Source organism: Seriola aureovittata, chromosome 20 (genome assembly GCF_021018895.1).
Source record: "Seriola aureovittata isolate HTS-2021-v1 ecotype China chromosome 20, ASM2101889v1, whole genome shotgun sequence".
In the NCBI taxonomy this organism is placed as follows: domain Eukaryota; kingdom Metazoa; phylum Chordata; class Actinopteri; order Carangiformes; family Carangidae; genus Seriola; species Seriola aureovittata.
The window spans coordinates 12,127,508-12,147,494 of NC_079383.1; the positions used below are offsets into that span (position 1 = coordinate 12,127,508).

At 40.0% G+C, this 19,987-nt stretch overlaps 2 protein-coding genes across 3 annotated transcripts; one reads left to right on the forward strand and one right to left on the reverse strand.

Annotated features, from left to right (window-relative positions):
* Positions 1–584: 584 nt before the first annotated feature.
* fbxo15 (F-box protein 15) lies at positions 585–10,971 on the reverse strand. Of its 2 annotated transcripts, XM_056364588.1 has the most exons (10): positions 10,829–10,971; positions 10,594–10,703; positions 7,956–8,060; positions 6,705–6,944; positions 4,959–5,162; positions 4,732–4,861; positions 4,530–4,612; positions 3,421–3,566; positions 2,899–3,023; positions 585–2,485 (listed from the first exon to the last, which is right to left on the reverse strand). In XM_056364588.1, exons 2-10 carry the CDS (start codon positions 10,680–10,682, stop codon positions 2,219–2,221), a joined length of 1,389 nt encoding a protein of 462 aa, XP_056220563.1. In that variant the 5' UTR covers positions 10,683–10,703; positions 10,829–10,971; the 3' UTR covers positions 585–2,218. The 2 variants fall into 2 exon arrangements, with proteins under 2 accessions (XP_056220563.1, XP_056220562.1); XM_056364587.1 differs by having other exon boundaries at positions 10,594–10,971.
* A 4,210-nt stretch (positions 10,972–15,181) lies between these two features.
* Positions 15,182–18,445, forward strand: cbln2b (cerebellin 2b precursor). The gene is made up of 4 exons (XM_056363690.1): positions 15,182–15,497; positions 15,901–16,450; positions 17,148–17,267; positions 17,373–18,445. Exons 2-4 carry the CDS (start codon positions 16,163–16,165, stop codon positions 17,568–17,570), a joined length of 606 nt encoding a protein of 201 aa, XP_056219665.1. The 5' UTR covers positions 15,182–15,497; positions 15,901–16,162; the 3' UTR covers positions 17,571–18,445.
* Positions 18,446–19,987: the final 1,542 nt, after the last annotated feature.

Here is a 19,987-nt window from a genome sequence, read left to right on the forward strand (position 1 = left end):
ATTCAGACAGTGTCTATCTCCCCATCACAGTTTTTGTCTCAATTCAATTGTGAAGCTCACGACAAAAAACAATTCATCACACATACTGTTGCTCCTCTTTTTCCCTCTGGCTCATTTCCCCAAATGATTTTGGATCCAGTGCCAATGTAGTTGGTGATGTGTTTGGAAAAATAAGCATCTTTTCAAGGTTATGATGACCCTCACTGAAAAAAAAAAGGAGGGGAAGCCTCTGAAATCCTATTATCTAGAGGCCTGCCTTATTTTATTGCCATCAGCAGTGCTGGCCCATCAGCAGCATGGCAACAGTTTCCAACAATTGCTCCCACACTAATTCTATCGCTGTAGTGAGACTTGCCCAGGGTGTGGACATTAAACTCAATTTTCATCTAAAAGTGATAGCATAATGTCTGACAATGCAATTGAGGTAATGTGGTTATTAAGGTAAATGTCATGTCATGCTATAAGGAAACAAAACTTGATTTGTGCAAATTATACAAAACTTTTAATCTAAACTTGAACTCTCAATATATACATTTAAAGCGTGTCTTCATTTTGCTTCAATTTGTCACAGTAGTAGTAGTACAGTATGAGGCAAAATGACCTGCATCACCTAAGCTTATGTTTCTAATTAAATATTGAGTAAAGAAATTGATTACATATTCAATGTGCATTCGACTGGGGCTAGAGAGGGTCAGGACAGTTATCAACATGATAAACATCTACGTCTGCATGCGTATGTTTCCATGGCCATGACTTAGATACCAACAAAATGTTCTTATATTTTAAATTTATAAACGTTTGTCCATATAGCTTCCTGTCAACAGAAGTATTATTAACTTGTAACAAAGGATGTACCAAACTAAAGAAACTTTTTACTGCATCATGGCGTTATAAGTGATGAAATATTCCTTTAAGAAGGACCTTTGAATATTTGTAATAGTAATTGAGTCAAAGCACCTTGAACTAACAGTCTCAAGTTGTCTTATTAAACAATGTGTTTTTTTTTGGTGTCGGCTATATAGAGTATAAACTGTGTGCATCTGGAGTGAGTCACTAGAATAATTATAAACTGAGTAATTATAATATTATTATAATCATTTAATTAACCAAATGATCCAAACTGATCAGTGGAGTATTCATTATTACATTATAAATTACAATTAAATTATATAATTCAGAAAGCTTTCAGTAATTATATTATAAAATAGTAATCAAACATTCCATTAACATTTCTATTCAATCATGTCTCTTTGTAGTGCTTTTAAAAATGCATTAATTAGTTAATAAAACAGATGCAAATGATTTTGCAACGTAAAGACAAGAGAGTGAGGGTAAACCTAAACTGCAAGAAGCAAGAGACAAATAAAAGGAAGGTTTGGTATAAAAATAGAAAGTCAATGACATAGCCAATCACAAATTATTTTATGAATCCATTTAAAAATGTGTGAATTTATTAAGCATTTAAAGACAAAAAAGTGTTTTTAGTCTGGCAAACAGTAGGTTTTTTGAAAGGTACAAAATAAGTGATTTAATAAATTGCAGTTTTAAGGATATGAGTTTAATTTGAAATTATTATTAACCACTAAAAACATCTATTGTCCCCATATATATGATGATATGATATGAGCATACAGATGTAATGTTTTTTAAAAGATTCATTTATGGTATTTTGCCTTAATTTGTCAACATAGAGAGACACAGAACACAAGGCAGAGGGAGGGGGCTGTTGCAACTATGTGGTATATACCTTAAAATGCACGAGCAAGATATAATATTGTTTCATTAAAATGCTGTAGTTTATCGGGGATCCAGCGTGCCAGTCAGAATCAGCTCAGACAGAGATTGTTTTAGTTTAGGTTATGGCTTTAGTTTTCCCCAGATAACCCATGAAATATATCACATGACCTTTAGCTATATACAGTAACTAACAACGAGTAAACTCAAAGAGCCGCCAGCAGACAACGAAAAACACACAACACACAGCACATCAGTTTTCCCACATATACAAAGGTGGACTTTGCCAGGGGTTGGTGAGCTGAGGTCTGGGACACTTCCTCCGGTGAGTGGATGTGTGCCATGCTAGCTGGAAACCGGCATATCTATTCCAGAGTTGCCGCGAGAAATTTAGGGTGTGTGGAGGTGTGCATGTGTCACCCAGATTTAAACAATATTAAGCAGCTAAGAAAACCTCAAAACTTCCTCCAGAAATACTGCAGGCTCAGTAATCTCTACTAAAATGCTTGTTGATGTTAAAAACACTCACATAAATAACTAAACTGATGACAACAAACTGCCTCTTTTCCTTCATCCAAACAAGTTTCATCTTCACCTGACCGTCTGAGTCCAGATAGTGAATCAGGAAGTGCTCACCATCATAGTCATAGGAAATGGCTGTCTTTTCCAGCTGCATGGAAACAGGTGAGCTGACACACCAAAAGGGTTTCCTGAATTCATCCAGCAGAGTCAGACTCATGATGCAGCAATTCTGGCAAGAAGAAGAAAGGTAAACATGTGTCAAGATCACTGCTGGGATTTCATTTGAGTTTCACTACTATGAATACTACAGTATGACAAGGTCCTGAAAATCTTTATCCAGCATCACATCTAATACATCAAGTAAAATAATAAAATCTTATGATAAAATGAGAGACTTCAACTGTATTCTGCTTATCCCTGAGAACCGAGAGAGTGGTTTGGGCCCCTCTCACCGTTGTAATTCTAAAATTAACTTTTTAATAGGTCTGTATAAAAATTGCACATAGTCTCTTTCTGTTTTTTCAGCACTTTTTACCACTTGTCAGCAACATACTTAGGACGCCTAGGGCATGCATTTTTTTCCTCTAATAACACATTGTAGAACAGTGTGTGAGTAGCTGACAGTAGACTGCACATAAGTACCTCTACTGCGCCCTGCAGGGCCTCACACCTCCAGGGCAGGGTGATGCAGCCTGACAGAGGGGTGTGCTGAGACAAGTTTGTCCTGCTAATGGCAGTCAGCCGGATGAATCCGTCACAGATCTGAGCTGCTCAAAGACAACATCACAAAACAAGAAAGTCTATATTATAATAATTAGCACTTTACAGTAGTTGTAACGTCACATGTTTAATTAATGCTTTATGAGCTAAAATCTGAAAGCATCAAATTAAAAAGTCATTTTCTGTGCGAACATAGATAGTAAAGGGTTTTTAAATTTCAAAGCTGCAAAGGTTTTACGGCCCAAGTCTAAGTATATATGACAGAGTTAAATATAAAAAAAAACTATAAATATTAATCTATTACAAGTTTTGATTTATGAATCACATCCACTCTGATCAGAGTCTTTAAATGTTCCATACAGTTCTGTACAGTTCATATTCTGCTGCCATCATTTCACAATGTGACTTAGTATATATAGATATATAGATGTATAAATAGATTACTTCTGCGGCAGAAGAGCTGGGAAAAGCTTGCAGACATGAGCTTGCATCCAGTGTCGTGGAGAGCAATGTGTAGTCGGTAACCATGGAGACCGTATTCGGGGTCTATGTCATCAAAAGGGGATTTGACCTTTGGCTCCATGTACGGGCTGGAGAGAGAAGAAAGTAAAAAAAGGTCAATTACAAGCTGACTATGTTGCGTGAGGAGAACATTAAGAAAAAGGCGTTTGACTATTCAGGCATTTCTGAGGTTTATTACTTCAGTGGACTGTAATCGTAATGTGCCATAACTGTATTGTGCTCTCACAAGAGACCAGAAGAGGGGGCTATGTCCACACTTTGCTCAAGTGCAAGACTCACAATAGATGTAGCCAAGTGTCAAGAATGTTGTGTAATGCTGGTGCTTTGTCTCTCCTCTCAGATGATCAGTGAGTCACTTTCTAGATCACACAGCAACTCCAGTACTAAATATCATACAACCTGAATTACTTTTTTATTTTTCAGATGCATGGAAAATAAAATGTGAATACTGTAGGCTACGGTTTGGGCCAGTGGCTCGTGACTCAAATATTGTCTATTAATAATGTCAGAGTGTGGACATGAGTTGTGAGCAAGTTAACCAAAGAGTGATTTTATTTATTTTAAATATATGAAAATATTAATATAATGTTTTTCCTGGGGCCCCCTCATGGGTCATGAAATCAAGGTTTGGAAATTCAAATTTCGGTTTGATTCAAACTAAACATTAAAGCTAATTTATCCAACTAATTAACTCTCTCTTTTTTCTGCTAATGAATACATTCAACTGTATGTTGTATCCTGATGACAAAAGATTAAAATCACTGGTGTTGTGATACATGACAAGAATAGTCTTCTTTATATAAAATGTAGTACAGTCACATTGTCCTCTGTGCTGGTGAAATACAGGCGCCACTCATGCTGACGCATCAACTCTCACCCTGCAGTGCATCATAGATGGGTCACATCAGCAGCATCAAATAAATCCTGTCAGTTATCGCATCCGTTGAATTTGAACCCTAACAATGTGATGGTGACACAATGCACGCCACGTAAGCATGTGAATAAGAGGGGCCTGGTCAAGTGTAGCCTACCAAACTGAGGATCCTTGGACGCTTCTTTCCACTAGTCTGTGGAAGTGGAGGGTGAACATGATGAAGGCAACGGAGCACTGGTCCTGCAAAGAGAGCCACCACTTACATTCGCCTGCTAAATCAGTCATTTTGAGACTAAAAATGTCACATATATCACTTTTCCAGCTACTAATGCATAACAATTACAAAATGCCATAATTACCCTCCAGGTTCCGACGATGATTCCCGGCTGCAGCAGCTTCAGTTCAACCAGTCTGTCCTGACCAATGACCTGCGCGCTTTTAGTTAAAGTCTGCATGTCTAACTTGGCCATGAGGGACCTCCAGCCAGGTCTGACAGAGCAAGCAACGACAACCATAGTGTTTTTTTTTTGTTTTTTTTTACTCAGAGAAAAAGAGGAAACAGACAGATGGACACCTAGTCTCTTACTTCTTTAGGCCGGGGCAGCTGAGGGCAATCCTCCTGACGCCGTGAAGTTGAAGGGTGGAAATCTGCTGGTAGCTGGGCAAGCAGCGTCCTCCACTCCAGCACAGAGACACAGAAGTCTCGCAGAATCGGGACCAGCTCAGCTCCAATGTGCCCTCATGCCCTGACTTCTCAGAGACTGTCAGCTCCCAGGTGACGTGCAAGTTTCTAGAATATGATGTGACAGATATTTGGAGCTTTTGCATATACTAATGTTAATATACCGTGTAAAGTAACAGAAGGGAAAGCGGCTGGGAGCTTAGCGGTTGGTTCAAACACAAACAAACCTGAAATTAACAGCCTCTCTACTTCATAAAGTGGGAAGTAACTCACTGGATGTTCCCTGATAGCCGCATGAAGACAGCAGTGAATTGCACATATTGAACAAAAACCAAATATTCAAGACACTTATTTGAAGTTAATACAATGCAAATAATTGGCCAGTGTTGGGTAAAGCTGACACTTGCTCTTTTTATCATGCTAACTAAAAGTTTAAAAGTAATGTCTGCTACCTTTCTTTTGACAATAGTAGGGAGTAGTATGACTACAGTTTAGCTGTTCTCACTAATGAAATGATATGCAGCGAATGAAATGAAACCGCAGCTGTTGTGATAAATCTCTTGATCCAATTCTGTCTAAACTGTGATTCAGAGCTGCCCCTACTGTGATGCAGCCAGTGTCTCGCTGAGGCACCATCCAATATCAATTAAATGGCGAACAAAGCTAAAAACTGGAGCAGCCCAGGAGGCTCCAGATGACCCAGGGGATTTCACTCTTCATTGTCTGTCTGTGTGATGTCTTGTGATGATTATTACCAAGGTAAATCGCATGCTCCTCAGTGTTTCTAACAGACAAACCCCCACAGGGAATTGTCTGAGTTGGTGGGAGGAGGGAGAAAGTGTGCTTGCATGCATGTGTGTGTTGTGGATGATGGGTTGGGGGGCTAAGTAATTTATTTCAACAATTCAGACAGCCTCTGCAAGGAACACAATTATTTCTACTTCCCCTCTGTACCACAGCGACTGCCACAGAACTCAAAATTGAGTGCTGCACAGCCTCTAATCAGAGGTTATAAAAACACAGCAGAAACCGCGGTGGAGGCGGAGAGGGAGCTTTCCCCTGCGTGCTGGCATCCCCCTGAGCAGACATCACATTCAGACAGAGACCTCCTTTCTCACCTTTAATAAGAAAGTGTCATTAAGTGCGATATGAAAAACAAGCCATGCTTTGTTTTTGATTGCCAGTGGCTTGAACTGTCCTCTAGTCTACCCCTGAGCTGCCTTCACAGTGAGGGAGGATCTCCAAAGTTTTACTGTTTACTAACCACAGCCAGTGCAGGGGTTCCCATGATACCTTGTAAAGCTGCTTCCAATTGTAAAAGAGTCAGACAGACCAAACAGGAGGTAAACGTATCAAGCTGTAAAATACAAAACTAAGTGACACAAGGATTCCGGAGGAAATAATGAGCCCTTTTTTCTCACCTCAGTAGCGGAGATGTTGAAATGTTTGAAGAGAATACATGATAAGTGCTTGATTAGTTTAACTAACAAGCAGCACTTCTCAGGATACTCAAGTACCTAGTGAATGAAATCAAGGATCTGCTACATTAAACAAATCATGCACCCCAGGTACTTCATCTAAGTGGTTTTCAAAAGTGTTTTTTTTTTTTTTTTTTTTGTTTTGTTTTTTTAGCATGGCTCCATCTCTTACCTGAGAACCTGCTCTGTCTGACTGGGCAGCCCAGTGTGACGGCTGATGAGTCCAAGATGTCTTTTCCCCTTGTTCATGTCACATGCGGCTACAGTCTTGAAGAACAGCCACTTCCAGTAGCCAGCAGCGGTATCCTGCAGCTCCACTGTGGCCATCTTCAGCAGCAACTCATCCATGCACTTGGATTTCTGCTTTTTTTTCTTGCCAAACTCCTCTATGTATATCTTGTTCCACAGAGCACTCCAGGTGAGAGATTGCAGTGAGAGAAAATCAAATGAAACAAATGAATATAATGTCATATCGTCATTTGTGTTTTCATTGAAAGAAAAAAAAAAAGAAGCATTTTTATTTACTTGGTGCTTTAAAAGCCATAAATTTAGAAATTCATACAAAAGATGGGATTTTTGAGTAATGCCTTGAAAAACACTGTGTCATATGATGTCACCACAGAACAGTATAGAGCCAGTTCAGTAGTGAGTCTGGGCAGCTGTCTTATACTGACCGTCTTTGCACTTTTTTTTTTTTTTTTTAATTAATCCTTAATTATGTATTCTAAATTACAGCCTGTCAGGACATCGAACTTAACTGCAAATTAGTCTCTCTTATAACTGTTCACCACTGGCTTTGGTGCTTCTTCATATGTGAAACTTTACAATATTATGAAGTGATGTTAGCAGCTGCTGGTCACCCAACAAGACACCTACCCAAGCTCTCTCCTGGTTACCCTCACACACCACAGGACCATTTCCTGCCACCAGTCATTTTCTCTCCCTGTTCTTGCAGGCTCAAAATTGTTCAAGTAATTTTTTTTTAAACAAAAATTCCCTAAGCGCAGCCAATCAAATGTGATTATTTTGATAGACATCTATGATAGTAAACTGAATATATATTAGGTTTGGGGTTGTTTGGTCAAACAAAACAGGGAACTTGGGCTCTGGGGAAATTTCCACTATTTTCTGGACAACAAAAAATAAATTAAATAATGGAGGAACATGATCAAGACATTAATCTATAATAAAAACAATTGTTAGTTGCAAAATTATACTGCAGTGGCAGAGTTATTTCAGTTTGAGAATTCAGGTATGGACAGAAATAACCTGACAAGGAGGGATTTCTTTGTGCAGCGCAGTGTTCAGATATTCCCTGACATGAAAGAATACTGTCTTTACTGACTGCTGGATTAGATAAACATATACTCATTTGTAGAATACGCCATGTATGTTGAATTAACAAGACTTGGCTGATACTTACTTATTATTGGCAAGCCGGTAGAAGAGTTTATTGACATGGCTGACGGTGAAAAGAGCGGAGGCATCCAGGTATGACAGAATCTTAATCAGGATCTCAGATGGCAGTCTGCGAAAAAGGTAATTAGACATCAGAACAAGGAAGTGACACCAGTGTTTTCATGCCACCTGTTGCTCAGCATGTAGTTCTTTAGAGGCACAAGTGTATGAGACAAATGTGCTCTCACCAAGCTACTTGGCAATTTTATCATACACTTCTGGGAAGAAAATGAAATGACCCACATTGATGTTCTCATTTAGTGGATGTGGTACAACACCACCTAATTGTGAACAATATGAATGACTCGCTGTTTTGTAAAAGAGCTCTTACAAGATCTCAATATAACAATTCACCTAAATCTCAAAACAAAAGAGGAGAATGTCACATCTTCTGTAATTGACACCCAGGAGAAGCAGCAAGTGTGGTGTCAAAAAAAAACCCTTCTCGCTGTGCAGGAAGTGATGAATTAAAGCGTGAGTGAGAGCCAAACTGTGAACAAGCACTCATCCATATGAAAGCTGAAGTCATTGATGTTAGGGCTTTTGTCTTTCTTTGGTAATTATGAGTATGTTTGGATAATCTGTTATGTGTAATGTTAATTATCATTATTACACCTATCTGTGTGGTTTAGTGTGTTGAAATACTTCAAAAGGTCACATTTTTCTCCATATCTGTTAAAGAGAATTATTGATCAGGTTTGTCTGGATGCACCTGTCCTGGTTAATGAAGCCAGTAGATTCCAATTAAATGACTTGAGTGAGTAATATATTCATGTTCATATTTCTTGCCTGGTCAGTCACTGTCATTTCACTGCACATCAACAAACACATGAAACAAATTCCAAATGAGACACTAAATGAATAAATCATATTTGGTGTAATTTTCACACAGGGAATGTCACATATTTCAGCTTTAAAATTCAAATGGCTTAAATAGTTAACCTCTGGCTGACATTTGGAGCTGTCAGAATGCAGAAGCGCTTTTCTAAGTCATGTTTGGCAGTTCTACAAGTTTGGAAATAGGAGACTAGGCTTTGAATGAGTCGGTCACAAGTGGAAACCGGTTTACCATAAAATTATTTGGGATTTTACAATTTATAAAATGATTATAAATAGTCCTTATATACATCTAAATCTATATCTTTATATATAAACAGCTAAAAAGGAATCATAAATAAATCATTAGTGGATTAATGGCTCGACTGAAAATTATCAGCAACAACCTAAATAATTGAATAATCAACAACACAACTAAGAGTCTCCTGCCAGGCCAGCAGCTGTGAGGGTGTAAGGCACAGTGGTGCTTCAAGCTAAATGTTAACATTAGCATACTATGTTGCTACATGCTGATGGTACGTAGTTTCTATTTTGGTTTAGTATGTAAGCATGCAAATATTTGCTAATTAAGACTAAATACCAAGTACAGCTGAGGTTGATGGACTAAAGTGAACAAATATTGAGCTGACGAACAGTTAACAGATCACCAGAGTTGTTACATGACAATAGTTGTTAAGACATTTCAGTCTAAACCACAAAAGTCAACCTCATTGTGGCACTAAAGGAAAAGTCAAGGGATCACTAAAGTCTGTTGGATTCTTCCTCTTAGGGCCCTGAATGCTCAGACAAAGATTCACAGCAATCCGTTCAATATTTGTCACAACATTTCACTAAAAAACAAAATGACAACTTATGGCGGGTTAAGTCAGAGAAGCATCGAAATCATCCTGTGACGACCATGAAAGTCTGGACAAAATTTCGTGGCAATCCATCCAGTAGCTGTTTTTAATATTTTACTTAGAACAAAAGTGGTGGGTAGTTGATCCACCAAACACCAACATTGCAATCACAGCCACTTGCAAGGATAAAAATGCCAAACATTCTCTGGTACCAGCTTCTCAGATGCGAGGATTTGCAGCCATTACCGTTTGTTATGGCAGTGTAGATTGAAAATCTCTTGTTTTAGAGTGCTTGTGGTACAAAACAAGCAACAGCACAGAAAATGAGAGGCATTTTTCACTTTTTTCTTATGTTTTTTCTTTATGTATATTTCATAGACTTAATGTTCATTACTATCCAGCACTAATCTAAAATTACATATTTACAATAATGTGCCATGCACTTTTAAGGCAAGTGAGTCAGGTGTTTTTATTGTTTTAGACAAATTCTTCCAGCAAACTGTGGCCAGTTTTTTTTTTTTTTTTGCTTAAAAGTTGTGCTTATTGAGCTCTTGAGACAATGAAATTGAAAACTTTCAATGATGATAAAAAAAAATTGCTAAATAGACACTCTTGTTTGGCAGTTCCCACTTAAATAACAGACAAGGACTTGGTGAAAATAGCCATTTGCGGAAAGCCTGGTGTTTCATTGTTGCACTTAGTGCCTACATTCAGTGGGGGAAAGAATCCGATTCCTTAATTTGAACATGTAGTGAAGTGTCTTTCACCCGTATTGATTTTACTGTGCTTTTATTGTGTTTTGCTGCAGGCACTGTCTATAAATCCTTTTACTTAGACGGCAATAAAGCACTGACTTGCCACAGTTTCTGAACACAGCCTGTCTCAAGTGTTGAATGGTGAAAATATGAGCATGTTCTGACAGATTACCTTTCCATCGAGGTCTGAGATGATTTGTCAGCTCTTTTGAACGTCCTCACTGCCCGCACTCTGAAAGTAGCTTGTTTTGAAACTGACATTTGTCTCTCTGGTCTCGAACCCTTTGAGACAGATACGAAATCATTCATATTTGCAGGGAGGCCATATAACGTCAAGAGCCAAGTTTGTTTGACAGCGGTTTAGCTAACAGGCAACGGAGGATAACTTCGATTCAAAATAGACAAACCTGTCCATGTAAACTCCACAAGTTAGCTATATAAATAGAGTTTGTTCTCTCTCTTTGTAGCCATCGCTACGTCAAAGAATTAATGTGATAGCGTTAAATATCTTAATTGTCCGCGTCCAGTCGCCATGGTGACGTCCAGTCAAGTTCCGTCCACGAGCAGAAACAACTTTTCCGGTGGGGAGGGGTACATTTGCCTTCAAAATAAAAGCGAAAAAAACTTATTTCAATCAGACTGTACAGAAATGATACATTATATATTTTTAAATTGGTTCAAGTCACAAACTCTATAGAAATAATACTGTCTGACTTTAAAAAGACAGATGTAATTCAAATACTGCTGGCCATAGGATGCTAGATTTTCTTTCAGTGACTGTCACAAACTGGCTCAATGAACGTAACAATAAGGGAGATCACAAGTTATACTAAAAAAGAAGCAATTTACTGTAAGTAAAACATAAGAGAAATGAGGTGTGAAAATCTGTAAGTTTGGTCATGAAACCAGTGCATATATGAGTGATACATGTGCTGTGGCAGTGTTGTATGTGCTAAAGCAAAACAAATAGATATCAGCAGATGGAAGGGAGAGGACAAGTGAGCACATTGGCAAGCTTTTATTCTCTGGAAGGCCCAGGTGAACAGCATCAGCTGATGACTCTCCCATGCCAACCAATTGGGGGCATCACACCCCCTCTTAAGATCAAGGTTCCACCTTGACATCCCAGAATGCAGATTTGTATTTTTCCCCAGGAACAAAGGAAAGCGCAAGTTCAACCATTGACCCAAAGTATGTTATCAAATTTTTGCTCCCAAAATGAGCACCAAGGCTTACCATGTGTCCAACAAACCATTGCCTGCCGCTAGACAAAGCTAATTCATTGCCCTGCCTTCACAAAACTCCAGCTTTAACACTTAGCACTCCCACCAAAGTAGCATACCCAAAGGTAGGAACCAAGCTACAACAAAGCTCACAAGGAAAGCATGAACTGTAGTGCTTATGTTTACAAAGCTACCAGGCCAAGCTACCAATACCAATACCACTATCTGAAGGATACCGTTTCCTCCCTGCAATTATTCTTGACCCTCACTTACCTAACCAAATTGTACCAATTATGTCTGGACATCCTGATGCGCGACAGGCTCAAGGTACAATCTCTGATTGAGATCAACCACTTCATCCTACAAAGGGGAAGCTTGCATAATAAATCTCAGAATGGGTTTGCAAGCCAAATTAATTAGGGACACTTGCTGCTTTCCAACAAACACTACCAAAACTAACACCACCAAACTAGAGTAACCGGTCCAACTACTGATGTTGGCAAGGACAACCTCCAAAACAATGGGAGGGGCGTCACAGTAACCAGGTCACCTTTCTGCATGGTTGCTGTAATTTGAAAGGCGATGAATTAAAGGAGCACACCATTGATTTACTACTGCACTTCCAATAAGGTGGGGGATTCACAAGAGGCAAGTTAAAAACAAAATGGTCAAAATTGAAGCAGCAGAGGATGAGATATGCTGACTCTCAGTTTCTGGTACTGTATGTGTCAATTCTCTGAGGCGAGGTGAGTTTAATTCTTAAGAATCGTTCAAACAACAAAGCAATTCAAAGTTCTAACTCATAAACTTAAGTATCCTTAACTTGAGCAAAAGTAGTAAAATCATACCATAACAATGCTCCATTGCAATTTAGTCCGGGATTCAAATTTTTACCTCAGCACAAAAGTATTGACTGTGAGTGTTTTTAGACCTTTGATTCAGGAAAGATGGGGCTATACTATAGGATACAGTGTACACATGCATAAAAAAACACATACAACCTGTTTATCTGGCCGTTTACATTTATTTTCTTTTTTTTTATTTATATTAATTTTTTGGTGGTTGTTTCAACCTGAATATAAAAGCCTAACCAGACTGCAGGGCTGCAAGAAGCTATAGAGACATATACACACTACATCTGCTGCACTGCTTTGTCTTATTGAACAGTTTTTCTTCTTAAGAAATTCAAAGATATGTTCGGTGTTATGTTCAATAACTTCTGGTTAAGATATTGAAACTATTGATAATGAAAATAATTAATATATTATCCTCATCATTCTGTTGCAACACAATACATCTGTGTAACACTTTGTTTCTGAAACAATCACTATAAGAGATACCTTTGATTATTTTGAACCTAGATTTTTTTTTAAAAAAAACATATGTTTCACATGAGGCTGGAAAAATTTGTTGAGATACATTTTAGTATATGGACATGCGTACTGCAGTTATTTACTTTCTTTGCCTGGAGATTCAAAAACTATCACATTAGACAGTTTATCTTGTGAGAACCTACTTTTTGTTCCTAAACAGAACAGAATAAGCAGATTTTGGTCTCTAAAATGTGACTACACACACGCACATACACACAGAGTAATACCAGTTACTGTAAGCTCTAGCAGGTGCAGTACAGTCTGCTGCAACCTTTCTCAGGGTTAGCAATATAATTCCTCATCAGGGTGTTAGCCCAATACAAGCAGGAGAGGAACAGGCCAGATTGATGTTATTTGTCTCTTCACACATGCTAAGATAGAGGTCACACCTTCCTGGTGTAAGGCAGGAGAGACATAACACAATCTCTCTCCCTCGCTGTCAGATGTTTCTTTTAGAGCTGCAATGAGAGAGAGAGAGAGAGAGAGAGAGAGAGAGAGAGAGAGAGAGAGAGAAAGAGAGAGAGAGAGAGAGAGAGAGAGAGAGAGGGAGAGAGCTCACAAATGAACTTGTTTGAGTCTGACCTCATTTCAAATATGAAGATACAGACACGTTGATAGCTGCATGCAGACAGATGGACAGGCAGACAGATGGACAGAGAGATATTTATTTTAAAGTGGGTATTTTAGACTTCATGAAGCATATGGCGGTGCTGATTCTTAGTGCATGATATTTGCAAAAGAAGTATTGGGACAAACTGTATAAAGTATATGAGAGAAAAATAAATAAAAAAATCACTTATGCATGAATCAAAAATCTAAATCAGAGGAATCGTGCTGATATAAATACTTTTTATTTGTAGAGAAGAACACAAAACCAACCAGACTGAAGCTAAGTCCTTTTCCTTGCAAAAGCAGATGGCTCGCTTTAAGACCCATCACATAATCGACCTCCCCGTTCCTGGAAGCCAGTAGGCTCTGCTAGCTGTCAGGGAAAATAACCATAACATTGTTGTCAGTCTCGCCGATCAGCCTCCCTGATGGAAGTGAAGTCCCTTTTAGGGCAACGGCAGCCCCTGGTATGGTAATGCCATGTAGACCACATCCCTTTCCCTTGCATGCCCCCGCCCCCCCCTCCCCTACTTGACATTTGATGTTTTCTGTAGCTATATGTCCTTCTGAAGGCCCGGGGTCAGTTGTGACTCTTGGTTACCTGATGTCACTCTTCCGCATGGTTTGTCAGTCAGCTCTGACAGTGCAATGTGGGGCTGAGAAAGAGGGGAAGGATCACCATGATTAAGTCTAAAATTTTTGTCTTTTCTTTGCTCTGCAAGTCATGTGGATAATATTTAAAAAAAGAAAGAAAGAAAAGATCTGGTGCTAATGAAAGCAACTTGGAGAAATTTAAACACATACTCTAGACATTCAATACCTTTAAGTGAAAGATCCAGTTCTGTCCTCTCCTCCTTTCTGTTTGCTCGCATTCAAAAATTCAAATTCCACTCCTGATCAATTATCTTGCAAAAAGTTATGTCTTCTCCTTCTACTATTTACTTGGGCTGCATGAAGTTGAAAACAGTCTATACAGTACTTCCCTCTGCGAATGTGAGTGCCAAGCATAATGTGGCCAGTTAGCATATCTTAAAGTAGGAAAATGACAGCTCATTAAAGGTCCAACCAAGCCCACTGTCGGGCCCTTCAGAGGTGTGCAGCACTGATAGGGACCCTCTAGACGCAGCTCTTTAAAGGATGATGACATGTCAAGAATTCAAAAGAAAGGCTAAGGGTGGTACAGAGAGGTGCAGGTCATTCTCTGTGAAGTGAGAATATTCTGAAGTGTCACCTGCCTTCATTGCTCAAGGCTTGTTTGCGAAGTGTGACGTACGGGTGAAATCATTTGCTGATTCCCATCAATAAAATATGCAAGCCAGATATCCACTGCACTTTATTATTTGAATCACTTTCATGCTTTGATATTTCTACGTACTTCTGAAAAGCAGATCTTTGCACAATTAATATGCCACCACTGGATGGCGCACGAGTATCTTTATTGGACTCATAAAAATGCTCGTTTACGTCTGAAATTAGTAACATATACATGCATGCCGAATGTACCATGCAGCAGCAAGGTTATCCGCTGCAGCCCCTTTCATTTCAGATTAATCAGGATGAGACATGAGAAACCCACAGCATATAAATGACAGGACATTGAGAGCAAGTGATCTCTGCCGTTCCTGAGGGGCCCCTGAGCTCACAGCATTGATCTGATTAATATGAAAACAAACCCATTAATCCACGCGTGTGCTCTTAATTGCGGGATACTTCTGAGGAGTCTTGTTGCAGTGGCTACACACAAAGAATGGGCGTGAGTTGTCCCTCGAAAGGGAGCCCAGAGACTCTTGCTTTTTTTGCATCAGCGATCTGAGCGCTCAGTTCACAGTCTGTGAGAGACAGAGAGCACACCAGCGGGATGGATGGCACAGGTAGGTCGTGATTTACCTTTTTTTCTCAGCAGAAATATCTGCAAAGTGCTTGTTTCACCATAATTATCAGTTAGATCGAGGTTAGAGGATTACTGTATCATCTCTTCCATTGACATTATAAATTGTTGCAAAGTGCTGCTGCGCACTGATCTGTTAGGAAACACTCTGCAGTAGCACAGATAGTTGGTTTGATCAATAACGGACAAATAGAAAATGAGTAATCATATCTACAACACGATTTGTCAGGATTTTGGCTTTAACAGAGAGCGACTGCCTTTCATTTTACGCACGATAGCCATTTTACGCACACAAATTATACCCAAGTGTAATAAGTTAACTATATTAAATCCTTCTCCTAATGCTGTCTGACATGAGAAACTCTCATTTTTTCTCTTACCACCAGGATCTACAACAACAGTTGTCTGAATACTCTCCCAAAACTAAGAGGACGAGGACGCACAGGAGGGAGGGGAGTCTCAGCCGGAGAGAGTCTGAGTGCGTTTGTGTGTCAGAGGCTGTTTGAGAGAGTGAGGGAGCATCACAGATAGAAGAAAAGAGAGAGGGGAAGAGAGAAGGGAGTAAGTCTGGACCAGGTGATCGAATACTAACAAACCTCCAAGGGGCTGCTGGGTTGTATCAGTGTGCACGGGATCAGCGATCTGACCATGGTGCCAGCGCGCTGCCCGGGACCCTGTGCCATACTGGCACTGGCCCTCCTCTTGGGATGCGGCGTGGTTCTCTGCCTCGGCCAGAACGACACGGAGCCCATCGTGCTGGAAGGGAAGTGTCTTGTGGTGTGCGACTCGAACCCTTCTTCGGACGGAGCGGTCACCTCCTCACTTGGCATATCAGTCCGCTCCGCTGGGGCAAAGGTGGCTTTTTCCGCCGTGCGTGGAACCAACCATGAGCCGTCAGAGATGAGCAACACGTCTATGACCATCTATTTTGACCAGGTCAGAATTTAGCACTAACATAACCCACTCACAGTGAAATTTAAATCAGATTTGGCCCAATATCTTAGCTCTATTACTGTTTTCTTTTTTTATTGTTTTTCCCTCTCTACACCTTTAAAATTTGCCGTGGGCGTACATGACTTGTTTAAGGTCATGTTCCATTGATTTCCTATCACTGCTCGCGCTCTGTGTGATCTGAGCCCCGAGTATCTCCAACCTAAAGAACACAATGCTGCTTTTCTCCTCTCATTAAATGCTCTGCGTAACTGGCGTGATTTGGAGATGCGCTGCCAAAAAGGATGATCATCCATGCATGATCATTTATCACATATGCGCGTTAGGCCCTCGACCGAATCTACATATGCATTGTGTGCACCTTTTTGGTAGGGATGTTCCAATAAGTTTTCACGGCTGAAGGCTTTGGACAGCGGCCTGTTATACGCATCACGTTGGGAAGCATCCCAAACTGCGACTGAAGTTCAGCCTAAAACATTTGGCATAGCAGAACCAGGCTATATCTGATACGTCTGTCTGTAGTCACTGTGCGTAGCAGAGACAAACAATACACAGTAGCAGCTGTTATGTTAAGTGAAGCATGCACATGGGGGGGTGGGGTGGGGGGGAGTGGGAGAGTGGGGGGGAGAACAAAAAAAAAAAGATAGAGCGCTGTCTCATTCTGCGCCCTTTTTGGTCACAGGTTTTAGTGAACATCGGCAACCATTTCGATCTCAAAGCAAGTGTTTTCCAAGCTCCAAGAAGGGGGATATATAGTTTCAGCTTTCACGTGGTGAAGGTGTACAACAGACAAACCATACAGGTGAGCAATTATCAAATCTGCATTCAGCATTTTAACATTTTAGTGCTCGGGCAAAACTGAACAAGCCTGTGTCTGCTCCCCCCCCCCCCCCCCCCTTCCCCGCAGGTCAACCTGATGCAGAATGATTATCCGGTTATATCAGCTTTCGCCGGTGACCAGGACGTTACGAGAGAGGCGGCCAGCAACGGAGTACTGCTGATGGTTGAGCGGGAGGACCGCGTCTATCTGAAGCTGGAACGGGGCACCCTCATGGGTGGATGGAAATACTCCACCTTCTCAGGCTTTCTAGTCTTTCCTCTATAATCTAATCTGCGATGATCCACGTCGCACTGGACTCTGCTTAGGTTGAGGAACAGGAAAAAAAAAACAAAACAAAACAAAACAAAAAAAAAAACCATGCCATTTATTTTTAACTTAAATAACTGTCAGCCAAGGAAGCCGACGAATATCTGTATACCTACACTCGTCCACTATCTAGTCAAATATGAACGTTTCCTTGGAGTTTCATATATTCAAATCCATCAGTCAACTTTAACGCAATCTGGATGATTAAACGTATTGATCGGCCAGTGGCGTGCGCTTATCCGGTATGTGGATTTTTTTCTTGCTTGGGAAAACAAACTTTGTCAACAGACAAACGGGTGTACCTGGAGGAAATGGACAAGATGGAGATGATGAGGAGTGGAGGAACTGATGTCCTGGACAGGCCGAGTGTGTTATGCTCTATTTTATGTTTGTATAGCCTTAAAGAATATATGGTTTCCGTCCAAGTGAAGTATATGGAATTATGGACATCCAGAGAAGAAGTGCTTTCATACCCAAGGCATTTTTTTGCACGAATGGAAGTTCTTTTCTTTATGTTTTTGTGCTGTCAATGGTGTTGCGTTTGGATGCTGAACATATTGAAAATAAGCCAAATGTAGGCCGCCGACGAGTTTATTAAAAGAGAAAAAAGGCGACATATTTCAGCCACCGGAGAAGACTTAGAGCCCTTTTATTAAAAAAAAATATATATATAATTTATAAAGTACATATTCACATTATTGTGTGTTCTCCATTTCGGAATCTGCGTAGCTTTGACTGATTTAATGTTCAGTGACGTTGCTCACCAAATGTACATTGTGGAAATAATAGAAGAATCCCTATATGTCCCGCTTAATAAAAGATATTGTATTGTATATAGGCTGAGCGCATTGATCAATTTTTATTCACATGCCTTTCAGTTTAAAGGGAGTAGACTGAAGAAAAGCTCCAAAGGCCTCAAGAAGAAACAGACAGCAGCTTCTTTAGTCGCTGTCCGAGGTGCTGAAATATACTGCTGGGCGCAGCAGCACTTGTTACACGTTGAAAATAAATGTAACTAACAGGGAGCAGAGAGGCAGCACATGTATGGGGAATATGTGTAAAGAAACCAGCTTTAAGATAATGATTAAAACCTGCTTGTTTGTCAAAGGGAATATAATTCGTGGAATGGAAATACTGAGCATCCAGCTTCCAGCTCAACACTGGGAACGCTGGATGCGCCTTTACGCAGCGCACGACAAATACAAACGACAGAGAAACTCGGTTTTCTAAAGCCAAAGCCAAATCCCTTTTTAAATAAACACACGCTTTGTGGAGAGCCGCACACATTTTTTAGGCTGGAATGATTAAAAACGGCAAAAAAATCGTCTATTCTGTAGTTTAACAACTTCAACTTCCTCCGCCCTGTGGTGCAACTTTGGGTTTCATCACATAATTGGAAGCCATCTTGTTTGAAAATCAACGTTTTCGGATATTGCCGCCCACACACAACACCCCCTCCTCTCTCTCTCTCGCTCTCTCTCTCTCTCTCTCTCTCTCTATCTCTCTCTCTCTCTCTGACACAGTCAAAACATATTCCCTCCCCCCTAAATAGAGCCAAGGTCTGAATCATGATTCAGGCGATTCCGACCAATCAAGGTGAAGAAGTGACTTGTGTAGGATTTGTGCAGGCACTGCAGCATGCAGCTGAAGATAAACAATATTCTTTAGTTATAGAGCAATTTATCAATGACAACTAGTCTCTTCATTACCACATATGAATATTTTTCTATCCACGTATTTGATGAGTAATATAAGTATCTGTGCGATTGTAAATTATATTGAGGATGCTTACTGTTTTTTAATTCAGGTGAAAGCCTTTATTCTTTATTGATTTCCCTTGTTAAATCTGTGCAAGTCGCAGACAAGTTGAGACTTTGGGGCTTTTGAGATGCTGACTGAGTGAAAGCAAAAGCACTGCTTGCTCAATATCAGAGAAAAGTCTAAGTCTGTTGAACAACTGTGGAAGTTGTAAGCTGCAGTGACTCTTTAATTTAGCAGTCAAGCTAAATGGTCTGGCTGATGTGGGACTGTCGGGTCAAAGGGCAGACTATCATGCTTCAGCTTAGTTTTGGAGGATTCGTATGAGTATTTGACCCTTTTTCAGTGCTGTGGAGCACGGCTGTATTATAAATGTTGTTGTTCTAACTCTGGGGACACACTAGTAATACATCTATCAACTTCCTGTTTGGACTTTGCTGTGTTTACCAATGTCCTCAGCAACACAGGTGCATGTGTAAGGGGAGGATTTGGGAAGAAAAAAGATACCAGTAAAACAAAACTTAAGTTTCTTGATCACTGTGCGTGAAATGGCAACATGACAATATGGATATCAGGTTTCATGCATTTTGATTTGTTTAAATTTTGTCTCACTTGTG

Bases quoted from the DNA above. Each gene is read 5' to 3' on its own strand.
- cbln2b (XM_056363690.1), top strand. From the start codon at position 16,163: ATGGTGCCAGCGCGCTGCCCGGGACCCTGTGCCATACTGGCACTGGCC. The intron at 16,451-17,147 runs GTCAGAATTTAG...TTTTGGTCACAG, and splicing joins TGACCATCTATTTTGACCAG to GTTTTAGTGAACATCGGCAA. The intron at 17,268-17,372 runs GTGAGCAATTAT...CCTTCCCCGCAG, and splicing joins ACAACAGACAAACCATACAG to GTCAACCTGATGCAGAATGA.
- fbxo15 (XM_056364587.1), bottom strand. From the start codon at position 10,730: ATGAATGATTTCGTATCTGTCTCAAAGGGTTCGAGACCAGAGAGACAA. The intron at 6,945-7,955 runs GTAAGTATCAGC...TCTCACCTGGAG, and splicing joins TACCGGCTTGCCAATAATAA to TGCTCTGTGGAACAAGATAT. The intron at 4,862-4,958 runs GTAAGAGACTAG...TTGCTCTGTCAG, and splicing joins AGCTGCCCCGGCCTAAAGAA to ACCTGGCTGGAGGTCCCTCA.